This window comes from Heptranchias perlo, chromosome 18 (genome assembly GCF_035084215.1).
Source record: "Heptranchias perlo isolate sHepPer1 chromosome 18, sHepPer1.hap1, whole genome shotgun sequence".
Taxonomy (NCBI): domain Eukaryota; kingdom Metazoa; phylum Chordata; class Chondrichthyes; order Hexanchiformes; family Hexanchidae; genus Heptranchias; species Heptranchias perlo.
Genome location: NC_090342.1, coordinates 26,796,713 through 26,823,988, shown reverse-complemented (window position 1 = coordinate 26,823,988; position 27,276 = coordinate 26,796,713). Strand labels below are relative to the sequence as shown.

General features: G+C 40.7%; 1 protein-coding gene across 2 annotated transcripts in view; it reads right to left on the bottom strand.

The window, feature by feature from the left end:
- tmem168b (transmembrane protein 168b) overlaps positions 1–26,605 on the bottom strand; it is a 57,725-nt gene extending 31,120 nt beyond the window's left edge. The window contains exons 1-3 of one of the 2 annotated variants that reach the window (XM_067999562.1): positions 26,389–26,605; positions 17,994–18,077; positions 4,953–6,207 (exon numbers count right to left, since the gene is read on the bottom strand). In XM_067999562.1, coding sequence (XP_067855663.1) covers positions 4,953–6,207; positions 17,994–17,995 — 1,257 coding nt within the window. In that variant the 5' untranslated portion in view covers positions 17,996–18,077; positions 26,389–26,605. The remainder of the gene's footprint in view (positions 1–4,952; positions 6,208–17,993; positions 18,078–26,388) is intronic. The other variant, XM_067999563.1, reaches the window with a different exon arrangement.
- Positions 26,606–27,276: the final 671 nt, after the last annotated feature.

The following is a 27,276-nucleotide window of genomic DNA, read 5'->3' as shown; positions in this document are numbered from 1 at the left end:
GTAGTAATCTCAGGATTGCTACCAGTGCCACGGGCTAGTCAGAGTAGGAATGACAGGATAGCTAGGATGAATACGTGGCTTGAGAGATGGTGCAAGAGGGAGGGATTCAAATTCCTGGGTCATTGGAACCGGTTCTGGGGGAGGTGGGACCAGTACAAATTGGACGGTCTGCATCTGGGCAGGACTGGAACCAATGTCCTAGGGGGAGTGTTTGCTAGTGCTGTTGGGGAGGGTTTAAACTAATGTGGCAGGAGGATGGGAACCGATGCAGGAAGTCAGTGGGAAGTAAAGTGGTGACAGAAACAAAAGGCAGTAAGGGAGAGTGTACAGAACATGACCGGACAGATGGTCTGAGAAAGCAGGGCAAAGACCAAGGGAAGTCTAGATTAAACTGCATTTATTTCAATGCAAGAAGTCTGATGGGCAAGGCAGATGAACTCAGGGCATGGATGGGTACATGGGACTGGGATGTTATAGCTATTACTGAAACATGGCTAAGGGAGGGGCAGGACTGGCAGCTCAATGTTCCAGGGTACAGATGCTATAGGAAAGATAGAGCAGGAGCTAAGAGAGGAGGGGGAGTTGCGTTCTTGATTAGGGAGAACATCACGGCAGTAGTGAGAGGGGATATATCCGAGGGTTCGCCCACTGAGTCTATATGGGTAGAACTGAAAAATAAGAAGGGAGAGATCACTTTGATAGGATTGTACTACAGACCCCCAAATAGTCAACGGGAAATTGAGGAGCAAATATGTAAGGAGATTACAGACAGCTGCAAGAAAAATAGGGTGGTAATAGTAGGGGACTTTAACTTTCCCAACATTGACTGGGACAGCCATAGCATTAGGGGCTTGGATGGAGAGAAATTTGTTGAGTGTATTCAGGAGGAATTTCTCATTCAGTATGTGGATGGCCCGACTAGTGAGGGGGCAAAACTTGACCTCCTCTTGGGAAATAAGGGCGGGCAGGTGACAGAAGTGTTAGTGAGGGATCACTTTGGGACCAGTGATCACAATTCCATTAGTTTTAAGATAGCTATGGAGAATGATAGGTCTGGCCCAAAAGTTAAAATTCTAAATTGGGGAAAGGCCAATTTTGATGGTATTAGACAGGAACTTTCAGAAGTTGATTGGGAGAGTCTGTTGGCAGGCAAAGGGACGTCTGGTAAGTGGGAGGCTTTCAAAAGTGTGTTAACTAGGGTTCAGGGTAAGCACATTCCTTATAAAGTCAAAAAGAAGGAGGATGCATATGCAGCTGGGATCAAGTGGATCCCTTGAAGAGTATAGAGATTGCCGGAGTAGAGTTAAGAGAGAAATCAGGAGGGCAAAAAGGGGACGTGAGATTGCTTTGGCAGATAAGGCAAAGGAGAATCCAAAGAGCTTCTACAAATACATAAAGGGCAAAAGAGTAACTAGGGAGAAATTAGGGCCTCTTAAGGATCAACAAGGTCATCTATGTGCGGAACCACAAGAGATGGGTGAGATCCTGAATGAATATTTCACATCGGTATTTACGGTTGAGAAAGGCATGGATGTTAGGGAACTTGGGGAAATAAATAGTGATGTCTTGAGGAGTGTACATATTACAGAGAGGGAGGTGCTGGAAGTCTTAACGCGCATCAAGGTAGATAAATCTCCGGGACCTGATGAAATGTATCCCAGGACGTTATGGGAGGTTAGGGAGGAAATTGCGGGTCCCCTAGCAGAGATATTTGAATCATCGACAGCTACCGGTGAGGTGCCTGAAGATTGGAGGGTAGCAAATGTTGTGCCTTTGTTTAAGAAGGGCGGCAGGGAAAAGCCTGGGAACTACAGACCGGTGAGCCTGACATCTGTAGTGGGTAAGTTGTTAGAGGGTATTCTGAGGGACAGGATCTACAGGCATTTGGAGAGGCAGGGACTGATTAGGAACAGTCAGCATGGTTTTGTGAGAGGAAAATCATGTCTCACGAATTTGATTGAGTTTTTTGAAGGGGTAACCAAGAAGATAGATGAGGGCTGTGCAGTAGACGTGGTCTACATGGACTTCAGCAAAGCCTTTGACAAGGTACCGCATGGTAGGTTGTTACATAAGGTTAAATCTCACGGGATCCAAGGTGAGGTAGCCAATTGGATACAAAATTGGCTTGACAACAGAAGACAGAGGGTGGTTGTAGAGGGTTGTTTTTCAAACTGAAGGCCTGTGTCCAGTGGTGTGCCTCAGGGATCGGTGCTGGGTCCGCTGTTATTTGTTATTTATATTAATGATTTGGATGAGAATTTAGGAGGCATGGTTAGTAAGTTTGCAGATGACACCAAGATTGGTGGCATTGTGGACAGTGAAGAAGGTTATCTAGGATTGCAACGGGACCTTGATAAATTGGGCCAGTGGGCCGATGAATGGCAGATGGAGTTTAATTTAGATAAATGTGAGGTGATGCATTTTGGTAGATCGAATCGGGCCAGGACCTACTCCGTTAATGGTAGGGCGTTGGGGAGAGTTATAGAACAAAGAGATCTAGGAGTACAGGTTCATAGCTCCTTGAAAGTGGAGTCACAGGTGGATAGGGTGGTGAAGAAGGCATTCAGCATGCTTGGTTTCATTGGTCAGAACATTGAATACAGGAGTTGGGATGTCTTGTTGAAGTAGTACAGGACATTAGTAAGGCCACACTTGGAATACTGTGTACAGTTCTGGTCACCATATTATAGAAAGGATATTATTAAACTAGAAAGAGTGCAGAAAAGATTTACTAGGATGCTACCGGGACTTGATGGTTTGACTTATAGGGAGAGGTTAGACAGACTGGGACTTTTTTCCCTGGAGAGTAGGAGGTTCAGGGGTGATCTTATAGAAGTCTATAAAATAATGAGGGGCATAGATAAGGTAGATAGTCAAAATCTTTTCCCAAAGGTAGGGGAGTCTATAACGAGGGGACATAGATTTAAGGTGAGAGGGGAGAGATACAAAAGGGTCCAGAGGGGCAATTTTTTCACTCAAAGGGTGGTGAGTGTCTGGAACGAGCTGCCAGAGGCAGTAGTAGAGGCGGGTACAATTTTGTCTTTTAAAAAGCATTTGGACAGTTACATGGGTAAGATGGGTATCGAGGGATATGGGCCAAGTGCAGGCAATTGGTACTAGCTTAGTGGTATAAACTGGGCGACATGGACATGTTGAGCCGAAGGGCCTGTTTCCATGTTGTAACTTCTATGATTTGCAATCTATTCATCTATGGCATAGTTTCTTCTTTTATGGTGTAAATAAATAATCAAAAATATGAAACAGAAAATTTATTAAGAGCGCTGCAATGTTGCCGAAGCATTATCATACTTTTAAAGCAATTTGCATGAACTGTTTTGCTTTCATTTAAATGTGTCATTTGAAACTCTAAGTGATTGCAATTAGCATGTTCATAAATAGTACTTTCATATTTTATAGCTTGTTATGTATAGCCACTGACTATTTAAGATGCAAGCCTGATTAAAAAAGGAAATAATTCAATTAATATACTCGTATCTCAAGTACTTTGCTTATTCTTAAATTTAGTACCTTAAGTCAGATGAATAAATTTAGGTTGGCTTTTTCAAATTAACAGCATTTAATTAAAATCTTGGAAAGTAATCTTTTTAATTTAAAAACAATTTATAAAAGCACCTTTTGTGCTACTTAATTCAGTTGTAAAATGTTGAAACATATTTCACTATTCATTTGAACAGAATAACAATCTTAAATAATTGGTCAGGGTAAAATCTGCATTTTTGAATTAATTGCATTGACCAAGGCCAGTTACCAAAAATTACACATATTAGAATATTAAAGTGCACCCCATCAAATTTAATTAATAAATTTATAATTGCTTTTGTATAAAAATGATTCACAAAAGGCACATTTGTGTATTTTTAATATCGACCAGCCAAAGCTTGGAGGTGGCAAAACCTCATTGCCTATCTTTCTTGTTCAAGCAATGTTGTTCATCTTATTGTTATTTATATCCCTTTTTCTTGAGTGCTTTTTTTCAGGCCCAAGATCAGGAGATAGCTGGCAATTCAGATTTAGTCTGTATGTGGGTTACGAACTCAGAGTGCAAGCCAATCCACTGTCCTCCCCACACTAGTGATCACTAAATCCTACAGTATTTGTAAATCTGTAAATTGGATGGCCACCGCAAATGTGAGCAGAGAACATGGAAACCCACTAGAAGGATAAGCGACGGCAGCTAGGTTGATAAGTGGAGGACCAGGGAAGGCGGCCAGGTAGCATGCAGAGGACAGGGATGTCAGCATTAGCCTGAGCCTTGTAGTTTTAATGGCAGCTGATTTTTTTTTCTGGTAGTTGCCCTGTTCATCACCATTCATAGATTATTTTAATAGTTTCCCTATTTATTTTACTCTTTGGATTCCCTGATGTCAGGTACTATATCTTGAACAAAGGGGCAGAGGTGAACTACTCCTAGGTCTCTCCCAATGTCACTTTAACTGGCTTCAAGAATGATGCAGGTCAACAAAACCTTTACTTCCCCATCCCAGTGAACAAATGCCTCATTTTCAGTCACTTACAAAGATTGCTGAAAATTCATAGATAAATTAACAAAACAAAATGATTTCATTAGCTACGTGTCTATTAACATGTTTAAACCTCCAGTACCTAAAAGAGAGGCTTTGTATTCTCAGAATACGTTTTAAAAAAAAGATCTACCAATGGAGATAATGAATGTTCAAGCATGCTTATTGGTAGAATAGGGACTCTCAAGCTAATTAAAGCACACTGTGCTCTGTCTCTTTTTTTTAAAAACATAACTGTACCAGAACCTTAATTTTAACCATAACAGTAAAAAAACTATTTGTAAATTACTGGGCTGGTATCTGCCTTTACAGATGCATGAAAGATACCCAGTATCTGCTGTAAATTTAGATGGTAAATCAGTGTTTATGGACACACTAACGGCAATTAAAAAAAATCATTATATCACATACCTGCCAACAGACTGCACCCAGAACTGCTGTGGATAATAGGCTGAAAAAGACCAATCGTTCGGAAATCAAGCAAAAATGACGCATTCCTTTGGATGCCATAACACAGTCCAGACTCTTATTGTCTATCCTATGAGTATAGTAGATTTTTTGGCAGTCATTGAGCTTAGTATGAAAACCCCAGAAAGTTATGAGAAAAATTATATGACAGATCAACCAGAAGATCCCAAAAATAGAAAATCCCGGTATCAGAAAATACCAATGTTCTAAGTTATTTAGTTTTAGTGCAGCAAGAACGAAGAATATTAGCTCAATGAATGATACAGGAAGTATGGAGATTCGTCTACATAGTTTACGGCCATACAGGTAAGGCTTCCACCGTTCAGTAACGGATAGGCCACTGAAGTAAAGATCCAGTAGTGGGTTACAAATCAGACGGCTGAAATAACAAGCCAAGGCAAAGGGATTAGTGCTAATTTTCAAAGATGGAAAAAATAACAGGGATGTAATCACTGCAAAGGCTATCAAGTTTGGAACCGCCAGGAAAGACTTCATCCGTAGATCAACAATCAACATTGACAAAGCGAAAACAAGCAAGACCACACTCAAGCAGTTGGGCATCAACATGGCAGTGCTGGCTATGGCAAATCCAACCAGCTCCAGAAATTCTGCAGATGTTAACAGGGCAGGTCGGTGTCGGACACATCCACAAATTCGCTCTACCACTGACCACAAAGTTCTAATCAAAATGCTTGTCAATAATAAGTATTTGGTGGCTTCTTCTTTCACATCAGTTTTAAATTTAGAATTATCTATAAAACAGAGAAGTCCAAGCAAAAATCCAAACCAAAGATGTGACAGGCTCAAACTTGCTGTTTCCATGGAGAAATAATAGTACAATATGCTAGCAATACCAAGCACAAAAAGTCCCAGGATGAATATGACAAGCAGTAATATATTTTCTGTTTTCTCCCATCGGACGTATAGGCCCATACAAATTGCCACCAGCAAGTTTATATTTGCCAGGTAGCCTAGATATCGAATTGAGGTATGCATATTTGCTTCTCTGTTAAGTTCTTCCAGTCTAGTCATTACTGCATAAAGACAGTGGCTCACACAATAACGCAGTGATTTACACATGTAATATGATTGAAAAGGCTCTGACTGAACTCTGGGTGATTCTGCAGAGTGCAGATGCCGATGATCTCCTAAGGTCCCATTTGTCACTGAAGAACCAGACTCGCATAAGCGGGAAGTCCTACAAAAAAACAATAATACTGTTGAAAGACAATACATACAGAATAATCGATAAATGAAGCGGATTATAATGCTATAACAAAATGGCATCATCAGCATGAAGCTGGTAAATGTCAACTGAACCCCACGATTGTTCTGTGTGCTCACTCTCAGGTATCAGTCACTAAAACATTGGTTAGTGATTGATACCCAGGAGTGACTATTTCAGCATTAGCAAGATGAAACGGTTGTTAGGCATTCTGCAGTGCAGTTTGTGGGATCACATAATTCACAGAAAGGTGCATCTCCCTGAAGGATATATCATCATGTGATAGGGTATTTTGGGCAGCAGCACACTTTCTATTTGCTCTCAATGCATATTTTGGCTGGCTGGTTAGAAAGTGAAATTGTAACACTGGATTACTTTGGAGATAAGAGTGACAATATTACAAATTTACTAAAATGAAGTTGATGATACTGCAATATTCTTAGTTTCTTTTAAAACCCCACAAGATTGATAAATATTAGAATTCTCTTAAAGAGGAAAAGAAGAACAAATTTACAAATACCAGTCTCAGTTGAGTCATGTGAGTTATTGGGGAAGAGTTTATGGCTTGTATGCTAATCTAAAAATCAATTGACAAAATAATGTAGGTGGGGTAGAAGGGATTTGAAGATTTACTAAAACAATGACTATAAAATATTGTTGAAAACAAACTGATGGCATGAATATCTAATGAAAAGAACAGTTACAATTCTAATTAAGAACGCCTGACTGTGAATTTGGCTTCAGTTTTAATAACTAAATCAATCTTGGCTAACTTTTAAGAGTAGTACAATGGACAGTTATTGGATATTAATAGCATACAATTTTAAGCAAATTGCCTTTGGCAAACACATTCTAAGACTTGTTTCTTTGCAGTAGATTATTCACTGTATTCCTTATTATAATACATCATAGATATTTATTTATATAAAAGTTTTGAAATGCATCCATCACACTTCAGATGTCACACTGTCATACATTCAAATTTCTGTATTACACTTAAAAATATTTTTAAAAAAAGAATGTCAATCATTTCCAATCTACAGAGAACTTTTCCAATAACAGAAATTGGCCTCAGGAGCTACACCTCAAAAATATATCCATAAAAGAAAAAGAAAGCCAGTTATTTTCAATCGGAACACAAATGCCCCCAGCAAACAGAAAGTACTGCACTGACCTCAAAAGCCAGAACTTTTCTAAAAGCAATTAACCTCTAATTCACTTCAGGATCTTACAGCAATTAGATCTTGTGTCTGTAAAGAGATAGGCCCCTTAACAACAGAATAATACATTGTATTACATGGTATAATGCTCCTGCCCTTTTAAAACAGAATATTATCTGACTTACTGTGAGCAATGTCATGGGTGATCCACTAACTTATGTGACCCCTATGGCATTGTAACCCCTCCTACCTCAGCTGCCACACCAGGTAAAGCAAGTCATCGAGGCCTTTAAGGTAAGTTTAAAATAAAAACTTTCCTTACTGGGGCCAGGAGGACTAGGAGTCCTCCTCCGGACCCCACAAGTCCAGTCCAGGCCTTTGCTGCCCGAGCTTGCCCCCCGCCTCTCTCCTCAGCCATGAGACCCCGCAACACGCCCCCTCCTTAACTTATCTTACTGCCAGCAGGCTTCTCAGTACCGGTGGGTGGCCTCCGGGCCACCTGATATTCACCCGTAAGCTAAACAAACCTTTGCACCATGCTCACACACACTTCTTTCCAGAGATACCTACCCATCAATAACATCACATGCACCATAACTATAACCTCTACTGAACATTCTGAGCCACATATATGCCTTATATTGAATAATGTATAGAAAATAGTTGAATCAAGTAATTTACTCATGAAGGAAGCCTTTGTAGCTCACTGTGGCTCTACTGCTTGAGAGTCATTTGTATAAATAACAAAAATAATTCATTGGCTGTGAAGCATTTGGAATGTCCTTTCCTTTGTGTAATATCATTTATTAGTTGGCAAACAGCGCACTGAAATAAACTTCCAGAGTAGTATCATGAACATACATTCTGCAGTTTAAATGTAAGCCATAGTTTAAATGTAACTGCAGAGAGCAAACAAACCTCCTTAAAAACAGCCATAAACTCAAACTAAAATATTTACATTTTAGGAACTAAATTATGTAATCAATATGTAAGGCAGAAATTAAAATACCATGTTGCATTAGATGAGAATTAAAGAGTTCACTAAAAACTTGAAAATGTAATAGACTAAGTAGTCAATAATTTATAAATGATCAATTCTGCAGTTCGCATGGAATTACTAAAAATTCATTTAACAAATGTATTATTAGTCCTACAGGACTGAAGAAAAACAGACATATTTTAGACTTCAAGGCAGACTATTTATAAATCCATTGGGAATTATTCTAAGCTAAAACACTGCAGTGTAATTTAAATGCATAAATCAAACAGCTCAAAAGCTTGTTGGAGCCTCAATTATAAATGTCTATTCTCTCCCATCTCCCCCACCTTCTTGCACTGTTATCACAAATATTGAATCACTCTAGAATACTCATGAACCAGTATATTCAATGGTAACTTTACAAGTACATTGAAAAATGTGACACTCTCTAAAACAGGGGAGAAAAGTTGCACTTAATTACGGGCTTTTATTAATCTTTCCTTTCACTTCAATTCACTCTTTTTTAAAGCTCACGTTGTCTTTTGAGGGCTTTTCAGATCAAAATTTGGGTTGGGCACTTCACAGAAAATGCTGCTGTTCACATTAATGATTTCTTTGGTCCAAGACTTTCAGGTTGTGCTTCCTTATTCTAACGAAGGCCTTTTAATATGATCACATTTTGAGCTACGAGTTATTTAAACGAGCCATGGATAAATCAGATTAGATCCCACCGTGCTGATAGTAGCAGGTTTTCCAATGTTGGTACTGTAGAGATTGGTATCTCAAATGGGATCACATTAAAACCATATTTTTATTATGCATCATTTTTCTTTGAAGTAAAACAAGATTTTTCAGACAGAGATAGATAATACTATTACTACTGTGCAAAACATCCTGAGTTAGTAAATTCTGTTCTAAACTCCAGGGGGTTCAGCATGATCATCTTGCATTAAATTTGGAAAGAAAGATATATATACACAATACCCCTGGTACATCAGTGGGAAAATGCATTACAGTGGTTGTAAAACTGAGCCATCCAGAACAAGAAATTCCCAAGTTCAATCCCGATCTGTGGTGTAAGCCAATCTCAACCAAAACAGCAATGGTGATGCTACAACTGACGTCAGCATCCCAAGACTAGGAAGTAGAAAAATTAGCAATTACAGATTGCAATGAAGCTTATACTTGCCTTACGGCTATTTGTTTATCTCTCAGTTCCAGCACTGTCCTTTTAGAATGAATTAGCCTTGGATAAAACTAGTCAGAATAGGATTCTAATGATTAAGTCTTCTATATCAGTATTTGTTTCTATTTTCTTTAACTTCTGCTTTTGATCCATCTTGCTGTCGGGCCCTGGCGAAGACCAGCTAAGCACACTTGGGTTTCCTATTTGACTTACAACACATATTGAATAGATCTGTATGGTTATCATAAATAAAACAAAACCAGGAGCCAACAAGTGTGTTTTGACTACAGTTTGAATGATGTTCAAAAATTTGAATGGGAAGAAGTACAACAATTTTTAAAGCCTCTATTCTAAAGCACTTGCTAACTCACCAACCATATGATAAAATTCTAGGACTGTAAGAATATGGTTTGAAACAAGCATAGACAAGAATACCAGCTTGCGTAGCATCTTAGCAAGAGGGCGGATATTAAAAGGAGGGCGAAGTTCAGCATCTCTGTAAGAAGGATAGCTTACAGAAATCTAAGAGGTCATTAAAAGAATCCTGAGGCTTTAGAATGACGAAAACAACCAAAATCAGGAGACAGGCCGATACCAGATAGTTCCTACGACACCACATGCCCTAAGACCTGATAACAGTGAAATGCTACGTAAACAGTAGACTTGACGGGAGCCACGCAAGGCCGAAATGGAACAAACTGTTTATGCACCAGAGATAAGGTAGCCACCCTAACATGGTATGGCTCATCCTTGGTTGTTTTACAGAGTCAGCACAGTGGCATGATTTACAACCAGGAGATAAGGACAGATATGCTTATATACAGAACAATGTAGCCGAATAGTATATAGATAGGGCATGCTCTCTCCCAAAAGTTAGAGCCCTTGAGAGGATGGTCGGAGTCCATAGCCACAGGCAGTCCACGGAGATCAGGTCTGATAATCCTGAATCTCACGAAATCAGGTTGTATTAATTGCTTGTCATTTAATGTAATAGGAACATAGAAACATAGGAACAGGAGTAGGCCATTTAGCTCCTCGAGCCTGTTCCGCCATTCAATGAGATCATGGCTGATCTGTGACCTAACTCCACATACTCGCCTTAGTCCCATATCCCTTAATACCTTCGGTTAACAAAAATGTATCAATCTCAGATTTAAAATTAACAATTGAGCTAGGATCAACTGCCATTTGCGGAAGAGAGTTTCAAACTTCCACCACCGTTTGCACGTAGAAGTGTTTCCTAAATTCACTCTTGAAAGTCCTAGATCTAATTTTTAGGCAATGTCCCCTAGTCCTAGACTCCCCAACCAGCGGAAAGCTTCTCTCTACCTACTCTATCAGTATCTTGAAAACTTAATATCTTGAAAACTCCAAGTCACCCCTTAATCTTCTAAATTCCAGGGAATACAACCGTAATTTGTGTAATCTCTCCTCGTAATTTAACCCTTGGAGTCCAGGTATCATTCTAGTAAATCTACGCTGCACTCCCTCCAAGGCCAATATATCCTTCCTAAGGTGTGGTGCCCAGAACTGTACACAGTACTCCAGATGTGATCCAACCAGGGCTTTGTATAGCTGTAGCATAACATCTAACCCCTTGTATTCTAGTCCTCTAGATATAAAGGCTGGCATTTCATTAGCCTTTTTGATTATTTTCTGTCCTGTCCATGACATTTTAATGATCTATGTACATGGACCATTAAGTCTCTTTGGACCTCCACTGTTTTGAGCTCTTCACCATTTAGAAAGTACTCTGATCTATTCTTTTTAGGTCCAAAGTGGGTGACCTCACACTTGCCTATATTGAAATCAATTTGCCACAGTTTTGCCCATTCACTTAATCTGTTAATGTCTCTCTGTAATTTTATGCTTTCATCTACACTGCTTACAATGCCTTCTATCTTTGTGTCATTGACAAACTTAGATATGTGGCTCTCTATCAGTCATCTAAGTCGTTAATAAATACAGTGAATAGTTGAGGCCCCAACACAGATCCCTGTGGGACACCACTTGTCACATCCTGCCAATTTAAGTACCTGCCCATTATCCTACTCTCTGTCTCCTGCCGCTCAGCCAATTTCCTAACCAGGTCAATAACTTGCCCTCAATTCCACGTGCTTCAACTTTAGCTAACAGTCTCTTATGAGGGAATTTATTGAATGCCTTCTGGAAGTCCATATAAACAACATCCATAGACATTCCCCTTTCCACTTCTTTAGTCACCTCTTCCAAAAATTCAATCAGGTTCGTCAGGCATGATCTACCCTTTACAAATCCATGCTGGCTCTCTCTGATCAACAGAAAATTTTCAAGGTGTTCAGTCACTTGATCCTTAATTTATAGACTCTCGTAATTTCCCCGACAACAGACGTTAGGCTAACTGGTCTATAATTCCCTGGTTTCCCTCTCTCACCTTTCTTAAATAGAGTGACACGTGCAATTTTCCAATCTAAAAGGAACGGTTCCTGAATTGAGAGAACTTTGGAAGATCATAGTTAGGACATCTACAATGTTCCCACCTACTTCCTTTAAAGCCCTGGGATGGAAATCATCTGGTCTTAGGGATTTGTCACTCTTTAGTGCCATTATTTTCTTCATTACTGTTAATTTGCTTACATTAATTATGATGAGTCCCCTTCCCTGATTCAAAATTAGTTTCCTTGGGGCTTCCGGCATGCTATCCTCTTCTTCTACTGTAAATACTGACGCAAAGTAATCATTTAACATGTTCGCCATTATCAGTTTTTAAAGGGGCCCACATTGCTCTTGACCACCCTTTTCTCTGAATATAATTGTAAAAATTTTTTGTGGTGATTTTGATATCCCTTGTAAGTTTCTTTTCATACTCGCTTTTTTGTAGCTCTTATCTGTTTTGTCACCCTTTGCTGTTCTTTGTATCTCTCCCAGTTGCCAGGATATGTGCTATTTTTTGCATGCTTTTTCTTTTAGTTTTATGTTGTCCCTTACCTCTTTTGTCATCCCTGGCTGTTTTTTTTTGGCCAGTAGAGCTCTTTCCCCTTAGGGGTATAAACTGGTTCTGTATTACATTAAATTCTCCCACTGATCTTCTGTCGTTTTACCCATTAACAGATTTGCCCAATTTACTGTGGACAGTCTCTGTCTCACCCCACTGTAGTCGGCCATACCTAAATTTAGAATCTTATTAGCTGAAGACAGTTGTATTATAACTATAATACTGTTGTGAGTCAACCTACTAAAGCCCGCTATTTAATAACCACTCGGACTTGTATCACGCAGCTGTAATTGCTGAAGGATTAACAGCCCTTTTGTAGCGACAGTAACAGGAAAATGCACTAACATAATGCGTCCCTGGGTGGACCCGAGTTTTAAAGATTTAAAAATAGCTAGTATTAAGAAATTGACTGAGTAATTCCGATGAGACAGGGAAGAGGAATAAGTAGTTGTGACCACGTGAGCTAAAGGTAGACAATCCTTCAAGCCCGTGAGAAAATAAACCATGGCGAGTGCACCGGATCGTTTATGTTCGACAATCCAAACATACGTGGAGAAATCATTAGGGTCATGCTTGCCTTTGATAGAGAAAGCAGAAAACCTAGAACAGCTAGGAGAGTTAGTTAAGACACTAACCAAAAAAATGCAAAAGAGAAGAGGAAAGAAATTGTGCAGGAGGACGAGGAGTCAAAAGGAGTCCTTTCACAGCAGACAGAGGCTGTAAAGGAATTATGTAAAAATCAGATGCAAAGTATATCCAGGAGAACATAGGAACTTGTACTGTATTTGTTAAAATTTGTCAGATTTTGTGTGAGGTAGGGACTATGATGAAGAAATTGGTAAAGGAGAAGAAAATTGAAGAGTAGGATTGGAAAAGCGGGTGTCTTGTTGTCAGCCACAAGAATTAGAAGGGTTGAGAGGAATTTAAAATCAGAAGGGGAGGTTGAAAGGTGAGGATGAAAGAAGGACAAAGGAAAGATGAAGGGACCTTCACCACACCAGGTTTGGGTGAGGATACAGATTGTGAGCTTGAGACTTTGAGTCGGTACAGAATGGGGTTAAGTCACAAACATCAGAAATTGAAATTTGGTTTAAGTAAAAAAAAAAGGTAGTCTATGATGGAATCAAGAAGAAGAAAGGAAGAGTGTCACATGCTACAGAATGTGTTCTTTTGTTTTCAGTGTACTGTCTCTTTAAAAAGCCATCCTCATTTTGAATGCTTTCTTTTTGATTTCGTGGGCTACGGCCCTTTTTTAATGCTTTTTATGTGTTTTTCTCTTTTGTGTAATGTTACAAAGATTTTGTTTAGCTGTGAAAGCAGTTATTTTCAGAGTTTTTGGAAAGGCACTCTTGAAGAACGAACAAAACAAAAGACGGTGTCATTTATTGGGTTTTAATGCGCACGTGCTATAATAATTTTACCTGTTCTGTCTGGTGTTTAATTTTGATATTGCTGAATTAAAATTGGAGTTAGTGAGGTTAACTAACCTATCAAATTGTGGAAACCAGACTTTTATTGTGGCCACATTGAAATTCTGGTTCTTATAAATTTAAATGTGAGAGTCTCAAATTCTGGACATGAGATTATCACGTCAGAAAACTGGCATTTTGAATTTCTTAAATGATTAATGTGTTGAGTATTGGTGAGCGTGAATTGACCTGATTGGAGTTGCGTTGAGTATTGGTAGGTGTGAATTGATGTGTACGGTGTTAATGTGTGTGACTGTAATCAAAGAACGACATCTTGTTATCTAGTACAGGGCATCAATTTTGAAAATTTTGGGATCATCTTAGTTGTACTGAAATGTGATAGCTGTTAGCAAACTGACAGCACCCCTTTTATCTTGTGTGTGACTGTGGTCAGAAAAAGCGATCGAAAAAAGAAAAGATTAACTAAATGTCGTGTCGTTGGACTAGCTAAGACTTAATAAATTGTGGACACCTCTTAAATAAATGCTAAATGCATTAAAAACAATTGGAATTTAATCTGCAACATTTGTAGATAAAAACGTCACACACAAGTACTCTTTTTTTTTAAAAACTGACCTGAACGAACTGAAATGTCATCTCCCAACACAAAAGGCTTTTTAAAAAATTTACGTGAAAGCTACATTGACATATGCTGCATGAGTCTGATGATATCTGGCTCCGTTGTTTTGTTTCTACAAAGAAGTTAACCCTTTCCAAGGACATTGACATCTGTTTTTAATTCGCCAAGCAACAACCTATGCATTTATTTAAAATAATTGACATAATTTAATTGGATGTTTCCCCATGGCGACAGAATGAAATCATGAATTGAGAGCCACAATGGATTTTCTGTGTTTCTTTTTAAACCGGGGCCTATGGTTTTCGGGACCGCATGAGCGTTGATGGTGCAGGTACCAAGAATAGTTCTTTGACATAAAAGTGGCTGCACAAAGTTACAGAGCAACATTTGTTGGAGAAGTGCTGGTGCAGGAAACGATCCAGCGATGTTAAGAATTTATGACCTTATCTGCAGGCATCGGCAGATGTCACAGCTTGGTGACGTTTTGGACTAAGGCTTGGATTTCAAAAATTCTAAATTACATAGAGAAGGAAAAGCAATCATCAGCCTTGATCAAATCCCTTCTATACTTAACTAAGAATATACCACACTGCTTTTCCTCTTTTGAAAACATTTTGCTTTAACCCATTTATTTTCCGAAACAGAGTGCTTATGTGGGTGGGTGGGAGTGCAGGGGAGATATATCCAAAAGTAATTACAAGCACTTCTGTCTCTACTGTAAAACCACTAAGGCTGGACATAATTTGTTTCTGAAAGTGGAATTGAAAAGATAAGTTGATAAGTTGCGGTTCAAGCACTCAAGAAGGGAAAATTTACCTGTAGCTTAAGGGGATATTCAAATTATATTTTAAAATAAAAGGAGTCCAGTCTAAATGGTTCCTGTCCAATGCTGTGTATCAAGGAAGTATTTTGGTTGAGAAATAAAATTGTACATTGACAAGTCCTGTCAGTCCAACAATATTGCTCTCTGGAATTGGGATAATTTTGAAATTATGTAATGGACTCCTGCACAATGTAGCGGGATACTTTGGGAAATAAAAAGCAGTCCAAGAAGAATTTAAGTAAAATAAACAAAAAATGTATTAAGATATTGGACCAGATAGTAAATATTGTAATGGTCAGTAAAGTTTCTCCAGGGCTCATGAATGAGATGAAATGGTAAAGGTAATGGGATGTGTAAAATTGGATGAGATGAAGTGATTGAGAATATAAAATAGAAACAGAGAAATTACACCACCAAATGGGAATTTTTCTAAAGTCATTGCCCTAGGTGATTATGGGTAAATAAATCACCTGGGCATGATTTACCAAAATATACCAATTGGTATGAATATACAATCTAGTAATGTCAGGAAAGTGTAGTTGAGAATAGTAAACTGATAGCTTTCTCTTGGAGATATGTGTGTCCTTACCTACAATGAACAATGAGGATTCTATACTTGATAGCCTGGCCACTACATGAGACATCGGGACCATGCAGGGGGAGATAAGCAAAAACCTCCAGATATCCCTGCCCCCCAATCTTTTGATAAGATTACCTGAAAGCCCAAGAATGACTACAATGGACATGAAAGATACAATGTATGTTGCCATCAATTGGAAATGGAGACCAGGATGAAGATCATGATTACAAAGGCCTATGGCCTGGTGAATTATTGGAACCACTCTTTAAACAAAGCAGTTGCTCGTACTGGATTGAATCTTACTGGACATATGAAGTGTGCCATGGAAAACACATTTGCCAATACCATGAGGAAAAAGAAACTGGCCAGCAGAAAGTTACCTGTGATATGTTGCGTGTGACGCAACTAGTATACGGAAATGCTTGATGAAGATGCATGGGTCTTAGACATGCTCAGTTACTTGACAACAGCACAACATAAAATGATTAACGTGGCTCAGGACAGTGAGAAAACCTTTTAAGCAAGGCACTGACAAATTAATGAAACAATCAGGAAACGCTGGTATCGATTAGAAGGATTAAAATTAAAGAGGGCCATAGTAATTTAGATTTCCAAAAATCAGGGTTAGGTTCCTTTGAGTTAACGCTGAAATTGGGCTAGGGAGAAATAATACTTATCAAAAATATCCACAAGGAGAGATGGGGATTCTTTTAAGTCCATGATTTCTTGATAATATAATAGTTTGCAGGTTTCTGTATTAACCAAATGAAACTTAGAAGCAATATATATGTATGTGTCTATGTGTGCTTATGTAAACTTAATGTTGATAAAATGTAAACTCAAGATGATCTTAGGCAGCCAAGAAGAGTTGAGGGATCGAGTGAAAAATGAATCAGAGTGGTTTCACTCAGGTTCAGGAGGAGGCCGATGTAAGAATATGATTTGGAACAAACATAGACAAGAATACCGGCTCGCATAGCGTCAAGCATCTTAGCAAGAGGGCAGATGTTAAAAGGAGGGCGAAGTACAGCATCTCTGTAAGGATAACTTACAAAAATCCAAGAGGTCATTGAAAGAACGCTGAGGCATTAGAATAATGAAAACAACCAAAGTCAGGTGACAGTCCATACCGGATCATTGCTAAGATACCAAATATCCTAAGGCCTGATAACAATGAAAGGCTATGTAAACAGTAGACATAGTGGGAGCCATGCAAGGCCGAAGTGGAACAAACTGTTTATGCAGCAGAGATAAGGGAACCATGCTAACATGGTATGGCTCATCCTTGGTTGTTTTACACAGAGTCAGCACATTGGGATAAGGACAGAGATGCTTATATGCAGAACAACGCAGCCAAATAGTACAGTGATTGGGCATGCTCCCTCCAAAAAGTCAGAACTCTTGAGAGGACAGTCGGCAGTCCAATGCCACAGGCAGTCCACGGAGGTCAGGTCTGATCATCCTGAATCCAGGGAAATCAGGTTGTATTGATTGCTTGTCATTTAATGTAATCTGAAGACAGTTGTATTAATAGTGTTCATGAGTCAATCTATTAAAGCTTGCTATTTAATAACCACTCGGGCTTGTATCATGCAGCAGTTATTGTTGAAGGATTAACAACCCCTTTGTGGTGACGGTAACAGAAAAACCCACTAACACGGACCTAAAAAATAATTTCTAACATGTTCTGCATGGATTAGCTATGAGATAATGTTAATTACAAGGTTGTAATGGCACTATTCTGAAACTCTACATAGGCATCTGAGATTGCAGTAGCAACTTGAACTTCATTTATAATGTACTCTTGAGCTACTAAACAAATTTTATCTTAATGACCCCTCAGCCATCATTTATTTCAGTTCACTGTAAGAATACCAAAGCCCCTATGGCATTAATCTGCATCTCGTCACATTACTGCAACAATTAAGTCTGTGGTATGTAAATTTTCTTATTTCTCATTTTTATACATACATTTTTAAAGAAATATTTTCTACTTATAAACACCTACATCTGATGTCCGCAGGATCTCCACGTGTTCCTTCCCAACCAGAAATCAGGAGATATCAATAAGCCACCTTTACATTATCACTGGCTGAGAAGAATATATTGTTAGTAAGACAAGCAGATGTAAATTACTAAGTTTGTACATCAACAACTTGCATTTATATAACATCTTTAACGTAGTAAAACATCCCAAGGCACTTCAAAGGAGCGTAATCAGACAAAAACTGACACTGAGCCAAAGGAGGAGCCATTAGGGCAGGTGACCAAAAGCTTGGTCAAAGAGGTAGGTTTTAGGCAGCGTCTTAAAGAAGGGGAGAGGGGTGGAGAGGCAAAGAGGTTTGGGGAGGGAATTCCAAAGCTTAGGACCTAGATGACTGTAGGCACAGTCATCAATGGTGGGGCGAAGGAAGCGGGAGGAGGTGCACAAGAGGCCAAAGTTGGAGGAACGCAGAGTTCTCAGAGGGTTGTAGGACTGAAAGAATGACTTGCATTTTATATAGCGCCTTTCACAACCTCAGGACGTCTCAAAGCACTTTACAGCCAATGAAATGCTTTTTTTTTTAAGTATAGTCACTGTTGCAATGTAGGAAACACGGCAGCCAATTTGCCCAGAGCAAACTACCACAACAGCAATGTGATAATGACTAGATAATCTGTTTTAGTGGTGTTGGTTGTGGATAAATGTTGGCCAGGTCACCAGGAAGAATTCCCCTGCTCCTTTTTTATGTCCATCTGTGAGGGCAGACGGGGCCTTGGTTTAACATCTCATCTGAAAGATGCCACCTCCGACAGTGCAGCACTCCCTCAGTACTGCACTGGAGCATCAGCCTGGATTTTGTGTTCAAGTCCCTGGAGTGACTCACAGGAGAGAGTGCTACCCACTGACCACAGCTGACACTGAAGGAGGTTACAGAGATAGGGAGGGGTGAGGCCATGGAGGGGTTTGAATACGAGGATAAGAATTTTAAAATTGAGGTGTTGGTGGACCAGGAGCCAACGTAGATCAGCGAGGACGGGCATGATAGATGAACGGAACTTGGTGCGAGTTAGGAATCAGGCACCAGAGTTTTGGATGAGCTTAGGGTTATGGAGGATGGAAGGTGGGAGACCAGCCAGAAGAGCATAAGGATAGTTGAGTCTGGAGGTAACAAAAGCAAGGATGAAGGTTTCAGCAGCAGATGAGCTGAGCCAGGGACGGAGACGGGCGAGATTACAGAGGTGGAAGCAGGCGGTCATTGTGATGTAGAGGATATCACATCACAAAGGCCGCCTCACCACCACCTGCTCAAGGGCAATTAGGGATGGGCAATAAATGCTAGCCTTGAATGAATATTAAAAAAATATGGTGTCAGAAGCTCAGTTCCAGGTCAAATACGACACCGAGGTTGTGAACAGTCTGGTTCAGCCCGAGATGTGGCCAGGGAGGGGGATGAAATCTGTGGGCTGGGGAACAGAGTTTGTGGCGTGAGCTGTAGACAAAGGCTTTGAAATAAATAACTGCCTATTAAATGGAGTAATGTTATTTTCTGCTCCCAGACTGGGTCACTAGTCTTAAAAAATAAATTATTGATCTTTCATGTTCACCTGAAATCACAAAAAAAATGGCAATGGCACTGATATTGTATCTCTCATTCTCAGTCTACAACTGTGCATCTATAATGCCTGGATCTCAAATCTAGATGCATGTCATGGCAGATGTATCCCCAGATACAGAAAGATTGTACTGTTGAGTTCCCTTTACCCTGTGCGCCCCCCCCCAAACCCACCATTTTAAAGGGGACAGATACAAATAAAATGGTAGCCTTATTGTTAGACAATTCAGTGCAGTAACTCAAAAGTTCCAATTTTGAAATTAAAATGAGACTATTTTTACAATAACTCTCAACTCTGCTGTGCTTCAAAAGCAATAATCTTCAATTAATTACTGTATTGAAAACACAACACATAACAATCTGATCAACAGAACACATCAAAATAATATTTTCACAAAGATAAATTAATTAAGAATCAAAAGAATTTAAAATTCAGAACAAGTTATTTTGGCTGTGGGGGGTAGAGAGGAAGGAAATTCCTGCATTTGTGTTTCTCTACAGAGCGAGGAATCACACCAATATTTTAACCTTGCCACTCAGACTTGAGAGAAACTGGGTTCATAACACAGAACTTCCCTCCAGATAGTGCATTGAAAATTGGTTGGAGGAGCTTAAACTACAGGTTCATTGCTTTTATTTACAATTATTCTGAAATAAGTCAACATATTTGTTATACCTATGACAATCAGTCCATTTTAACAGAAAGAACTTACATTTATATTAGCACCTTTCACATCCTTGGGATGTCCCAAAGAATTCACAGCCACAGTTACTTCTGAAGTGTAGTCACTGTTGTTATGTAGGCAAAAGTGGAAGCCAATTTTTTTTTCACAGCAAGGTCCCACAAACAGTAATGAGATAACTATCCAATTAATCTGTTTTGGTGATGTTGGTTCAGGGATAAATGTTGGCCAGGACACTGGAAGAATTCCCCTGTACGCCTTTGAACGATACAGTGGGATCGTTTCCGTCCACCTGAGTGGGCAAACAGGGCCTCAGTTTAACAGCTGACAATGCACCACTTCTTCAGTACTGCACAAAAGCATGAGTTTAGAACATAATCAAATCCTGCAGTGGGCCTTGAAGCTACAACCTTCTGATGCAGGGTGAGAGAGTTACTATTAAGCCAAGGAGTTAAGTGTCTGCTTAAGCAAACAGTGTCAGACTGCCACATGTAAAGTAAAACTATACACAATAGAAACTTTCATAAATTTAAATGTAAGGAATCTTACAACACCAGGTTATAGTCCAACAATTTTATTTTAAAATCACAAGCTTTCGGAGATTATCTCCTTCATCAGGTGAGTGAGTGAGTGAAAGGTTTTCAAAGTGCATATCTTATATTAGGCTGGGACACGCTCACACCAATCAAAGGTGTCGTTGGTGTTCAGACAGGTTAGCCACGGAAAACAGTTCTGAATACACAATGGGTCAGATTACAAAGCCAGAGAGAGAAAGAGACCTGAAAGGCAGAGAGAGAGAGAGAATGTCCAGTTGTATTAAAAACAGATAACTTTTTTTTCCCTTGCTGGTGGGGTTACGTGTAGCGTGACATGAACCCAAGATCCCGGTTGAGGCCGTCCTCATGGGTGCGGAACTTGGCTATCAATTTCTGCTCGACGATTTTGCGTTGTCGTGTGTCTCGAAGGCCGCCTTGGAGAACGCTTACCCGAAGATCGGTGGCTGAATGTCCTTGACTGCTGAAGTGTTCCCTGACTGGGAGGGAACCCTCCTGTCTGGCGATTGTTGCGCGGTGTCCGTTCATCCGTTGTCGCAGTGTCTGCATGGTCTCGCCAATAACAATCGCCAGACAGGAGGGCTCCCTCCCAGTCGGGGAACACTTTAGCAGTCAAGGACATTCAGCCACCGATCTTCGGGTAAGTGTTCTCCAAGGCGGCCTTCGAGACACACGACAATGCAAAATCGTCGAGCAGAAATTGATAGCCAAGTTCCGCACCAATGAGGACGGCCTCAACCGGGATTTTGGGTTCATGTCACGCTACACGTAACCCCACCAGCAAGGAAAAAAAAAGTTATCTGTTTTTAATACAACTGGACACTCTCTCTCTCTCTCTCTGGCTTTGTAATCTGACCCATTGTGTATTCAGAACTGTTTTCCGTGGCTAACCTGTCTGAACACCAACGACACCTTTGATTGGTGTGAGCGTGTCCCAGCCTAATATAAGATATGCGATTTGAGAACCTTTCACTCACTCACTCGACGAAGGAGATAATCTCCAAAAGCTTGTGATTTTAAAATAAAATTGTTGGACTATAACCTGGTGTTGTAAGATTCCTTACATTTGTCCACCCCAGTCCATCACCGGCATTTCCACATCATAAATTTAAATGGCAGCAATTCTCAATCTACAGCTGTGCATCTATAATGCCTGGATCTGAAAGTTAGATGTGCAAGTCATGGCAGATGTACTCCCACATAGAGGAATTGTAGTTAACTTCCCATTACACCTTCCCACAATTTAGAGCAGCCAGATTTAAGCAAAAGGGTAGCCTTAGTGTTAGATAATTCAGTGTAATTAACAATTGTCAAAACATTATCAAACTCTATTTATTTGAAACCTAGAAAGCAGAGCTTTAATTAGCAGATATATAGCTATATTGCTTCAGTTTACACAGCCGTGGCTCAGTGGTAGCACTTATCCTCGGAGTCAGAAGGTCATGGGTTCAAGCCCCACTCCAGACTTAAGCACATAATCCACTCAGTGCAGTATTGAGGGAGTCGGAAGTGCTTTCTTTCGGACGAGATGTTAATCCAAGGACCGGTCTGCCCTCTCAGGTCAATGTAAAAGATCCCATGGCACTATTTTGAAGAAGAGCAGGGAAGTTCTCCCCGGTGTCCTAGCCAATATTTATCCCTTTTTCAACATCACTAAAACAGATTATCTGGTCATCAACTCAATGCTGTTTGTGGAGCTTACTGTGCATAAATTGGCTGCCGCGTTTCCTTAGCAGAATATAGGGAGTTAGGAGGTAAATTAAAAAATAGGACCTCAAAGGTAGTAATCTCAGGATTGCTGCCAGTGCCACGTGCTAGTCAGAGTAGAAATAGGAGGATATTTCAAATGAATACGTGGCTAGAGGAATGGTGCAAGGGGGAGGGATTCAAATTCCTGGGACACTGGAAACGGTTCTGGGGGAGGTGGGACCAGTACAAACCGGACGGTCTGCACCTGGGCAGGGCCGGGACCGCTGTCCTAGGAGGAGTGTTTGCTAGTGCTGTTGGGGAGGGTTTAAACTAAAGTGGCAGGGGGTTGGGAACCTGAGCAGGGAGAGAGAGGAAAGCGTAACAGGAAGGGACAGAAGGTATGGAGTAATAGGTAAAGTGCTAAAAAAGGAAAAAGCAGGAACTAAGCGTCACAAAACAGATTTGAATGCACGTAGCATTCGTAACAAAATGGACGAGTTAACGGCACAAATAACTACGTATGGGTATGATCTTGTGGCCATTACAGAAACATGGCTGCAGGGTGACAACGACTGGGAATTAAATATGCCAGGGTATTTAACAATCAGGAAGGACAGGCAGGAAGGAAGGGGAGGTGGGGTGGCTATGTTAATAAAGGAAGGAATCACTGTAATACAGATAAATGATATTGGGACAAAGCATCAAGATAATGAAACAGTTTGGGTGGAGATAAGAAATAATAAGGGGAAAAAAACATTAGTGGGCGTAGTATATAGGCCTCCTAATAGTTGCAACTCTGCTGGAAGAAGTATTAATCAGGAAATAGTCGGGGCATGTAATAAGGGAACAGCTATAATTATGGGGGATTTTAATTATCATATTAACTGGACAAATCAAATTGGGCAGAGCAGCCTTGAGGACGAGTTCATTGAGTGCATCAGGGATGGATTCTTGAGCAGTATGTAACTGATCCTACAAGGGGGCAGGCAACCTTGGACCTGGTCCTGTGTAATGAGTCAGGATTAATTAATAATGTCCTAGTTAAGGATCCCCTTGGAACGAGCGACCACAACATGGTTGAATTCCATATCCAATTAGAGGGTGAGAAGGTTGATTCTCAAACAAGCGTACTGAGCTTGAATAAAGGAGACTATGATGGTATGAGAGCGGAATTGATTAAAGTGGACTGGGAAAATAGATTAAAGGGTAAGACGGTACATGAGCAGTGGTGTTCATTTAAGGAGTTATTTTACAACTTTCAAAATAAATATATTCCACTGAGGAAAAAAGGGTGTAAAAGAAATGACAGCCATCCGTGGCTAAGTAAAGAAATCAAGGACAGTATCCGACTAAAAACAAGGACATATAAGGTAGCCAAACTTAGTGGGAGGATAGAAGATTGGGAATTCTTCAAAAGACAGCAAAAAGTAACTAAAGGATTGATTAAGAAAGGGAAGTTAGATTATGAAAAGAAATTAGCAAAAAATATAAAAACAGATAGCAAGAGTTTCTATAGTTATATAAAAAGAAAAAGGGTGGCTAAGGCAAACGTAGGTCCCTTAGAGGATGAGACCGGGAAATTAATGGTGGGAAACATGGAGATGGCAAAAATGCTGAACAAATATTTTGTTTCAGTCTTTACAGTAGAGGACACTAAGAATATCCCAACACTGGACAAACAGGGGACTCTACGGGGGGAGGAGCGAAATACGATTAAAATCACTCAGGAGATGGTACTCAGTAAAATAATGGGACTCAAAGCGGATAAATCCCCTGGACCTGATGGCTTCCATCCTAGGGTCTTGAGGGAAGTGGCAGTAGGGATTGTGGATGCTTTGGTGATAGTTTTCCAAAATTCCCTGGACTCAGGAGAGGTCCCGGCAGATTGGAAAACTGCGAATGTAACACCGTTATTTAAAAAGGGTAGTAGGCAGAAGGCTGGAAATTATAGGCCAGTTAGCTTAACATCTGTGGTGGGTAAAATTTTGGAGTCTATTATTAAGGAGACAGTAACGGAACATTTAGATAAGCATAATTTAATAGGACAAAGTCAGCATGGCTTTATGAAGGGGAAGTCATGTCTGACAAATTTGCTTGAGTTCTTTGAGGATATAACGTACAGGGTGGATAAAGGGGAACCAGTGGACATAGTGTATTTAGACTTCCAGAAGGCATTCGACAAGGTGCCACATAAAAGATTATTACTTAAGATAAAAAATCACGGGATTGGGGGTAACATTCTGGCATGGGTGGAGGATTGGTTATCGAACAGGAAGCAGAGAGTTGGGATAAATGGTTCATTTTCGGACTGGCAACCAGTGACCAGTGGTGTTCCACAGGGGTCGGTGCTGGGTCCCCAACTCTTTACAATCTATATTAACGATTTGGAGGAGGGGACCGAGTGCAACATATCAAAATTTGCAGATGATACAAAGATGGGAGGGAAAGTAGAGAGTGAGGAGGACATAAAAAACCTGCAGGGGGATATAGACAAGCTGGGTGAGTGGGCGGAGATTTGGCAGATGCAATATAATATTGGAAAATGTGAGGTTATGCACTTTGGCAGGAAAAATCAGAGAGCAAGTTATTTTCTTAATGGCGAGAGACTGGAAAGTACTGCAGTACAAAGGGATCTGGGGGTCCTAGTGCAAGAAAATCAAAAAGTTGGTATGCAGGTGCAGCAGGTGATCAAGAAAACCAACGGAATGTTGGCTTTTATTGCTAGGGGGATAGAATATAAAAACAGGGAGGTATTGCTGCAGTTATATAGGGTATTGGTGAGACCGCACCTGGAATACTGCATACAGTTTTGGTCTCCATACTTAAGAAAAGACATACTTGCTCTCGAGGCAGTACAAAGAAGGTTCACTCGGTTAATCCCGGGGATGAGGGGGCGGACATATGAGGAGAGGTTGAGTAGATTGGGACTCTACTCATTGGAGTTCAGAAGAATGAGAGGCGATCTTATTGAAACATATAAGATTGTGAAGGGGCTTGATCGGGTAGATGCGGTGAGGATGTTCCCAAAGGTGGGTGAAACTAGAACTAGGGGGCATAATCTTAGAATAAGGGGCTGCTCTTTCAAAACTGAGATGAGGAGAAACTTCTTCACTCAGAGGGTGGTAGGTCTGTGGAATTTGCTGCCCCAGGAAGCTGTGGAAGCTACATCATTAGATAAATTTAAAACAGAAATAGACAGTTTTCTCGAAGTAAAGGGAATTAGGGGTTATGGGGAGCGGGCAGGAAATTGGACATGAAGCTGAGTTCGGATCGGTCAATGCCCTGTGGGTGGCGGAGAGGGCCCAGGGGCTGTGTGGCCGGGTCCTGCTCCTACTTCTTGTGTTCTTTAGATTTGTGGTTGGGATCAGATCAGCCATGATCTTATTGAATGGCGGAGCAGGCTCGAGGGGCCGATTGGCCTACTCCTGCTCCAATTTCTTATGTTCTTATTACAACAGTGACTGCACTTCAAAAGCACTTAATTGGCTGTAAAGCACTTTGGGACCTGAAACGCAAATGCAAGTTTTCTTTCCTGTCCAGAGGAGTCGTTTAAATCTAATTTCCAATTTTAAAATGCTACTGACATCAGACTGGAAAATAAAAGGAAGAGGTACAAACACCAAGACTAATCCTGACTTGAGAAAAATGTTTGAACACCGGAAATTGCAGCGCTCAGGCACGAAAGCCAGTCCACGCATAACTTTTTAATGAGGAGGATAATTAGCCTGGGTTTGGACACCGAATCAGCAATCACTTCACGTTTCCTCCAACAGGCACAAGTTGGGAATAAACAGAGCGCCGCTCGGTCTCCATTTATATCACAGCCCCACGACCGGGGACCGGGCCTAGTCTCTCTCTCCACCCCCTTCCCCCCGGGTTACCTGTCGCGGTGCTGCTCCCGCACCGGTTCACAGTCGATCGGACAGAGGATGTGACTGGGTCCCCGGAATATTGATGACGGTGTCGACTAACACCCGCGATACGAGCGCGGCGCCGAGGGGGAGGGAGAAGCGATTGAGTCCGCGCCCGCCGCCATCTTCACAGCGGGGAGTCTCGCGCAGTGTACGGCTCCCGCCCGAGGACACGCCGCACCAGAGAGAAGCGCGAGTGCCGGAGGTGTGAAGAGGGACTCTCAGCTCCCGGTTGTACACAGGGCGGGGCGCGCGCGCGCGCTTTGAAAATCTTGCACGACGAATCATTCACTCGCAGCAAAAGATGTTTGCGTTCCTCAGACATCATTTCAAACAAACCGGCAACGTGGCCCTGCCCGGGGGTGTGTGTGTACATCTCACTCTCTGCTAATCGGTCGTGCAACGGGTCTCTGCGACTGTTTCGCTGCTGATTTAACTTTTCTCACTTTGTTAACGCAGTCAAGAAAATTACAGCAAACTGTAAATATTTAACAGACGTCTAAATACCACTGCACTACTATAGGAATGTTGTGGAGATGCCGGTGATGGACTGGGGTGGACAAATGTAAGGAATCTTACAACACCAGGTTATAGTCCAACAGTTTTATTTGAAAATCACAAGCTTTTGGAGCTAACCTCCTTCGTCAGGTGAGTGGGAGGAAAGCTCCGAAAGCTTGTGAATTTAAAATAAAATTGCTGGACTATAACTTGGTGTTGTAAAATTGTTTACAATTGTCAACCCCAGTCCATCACCGGCATCTCCACATCAGGACTATAACCTGGTGTTGTAAGATTCCTTACTACTATAGGAATTGAAGAAAGTTCAGCACAGTGAATTTGATAGCTGGAAATAATAAA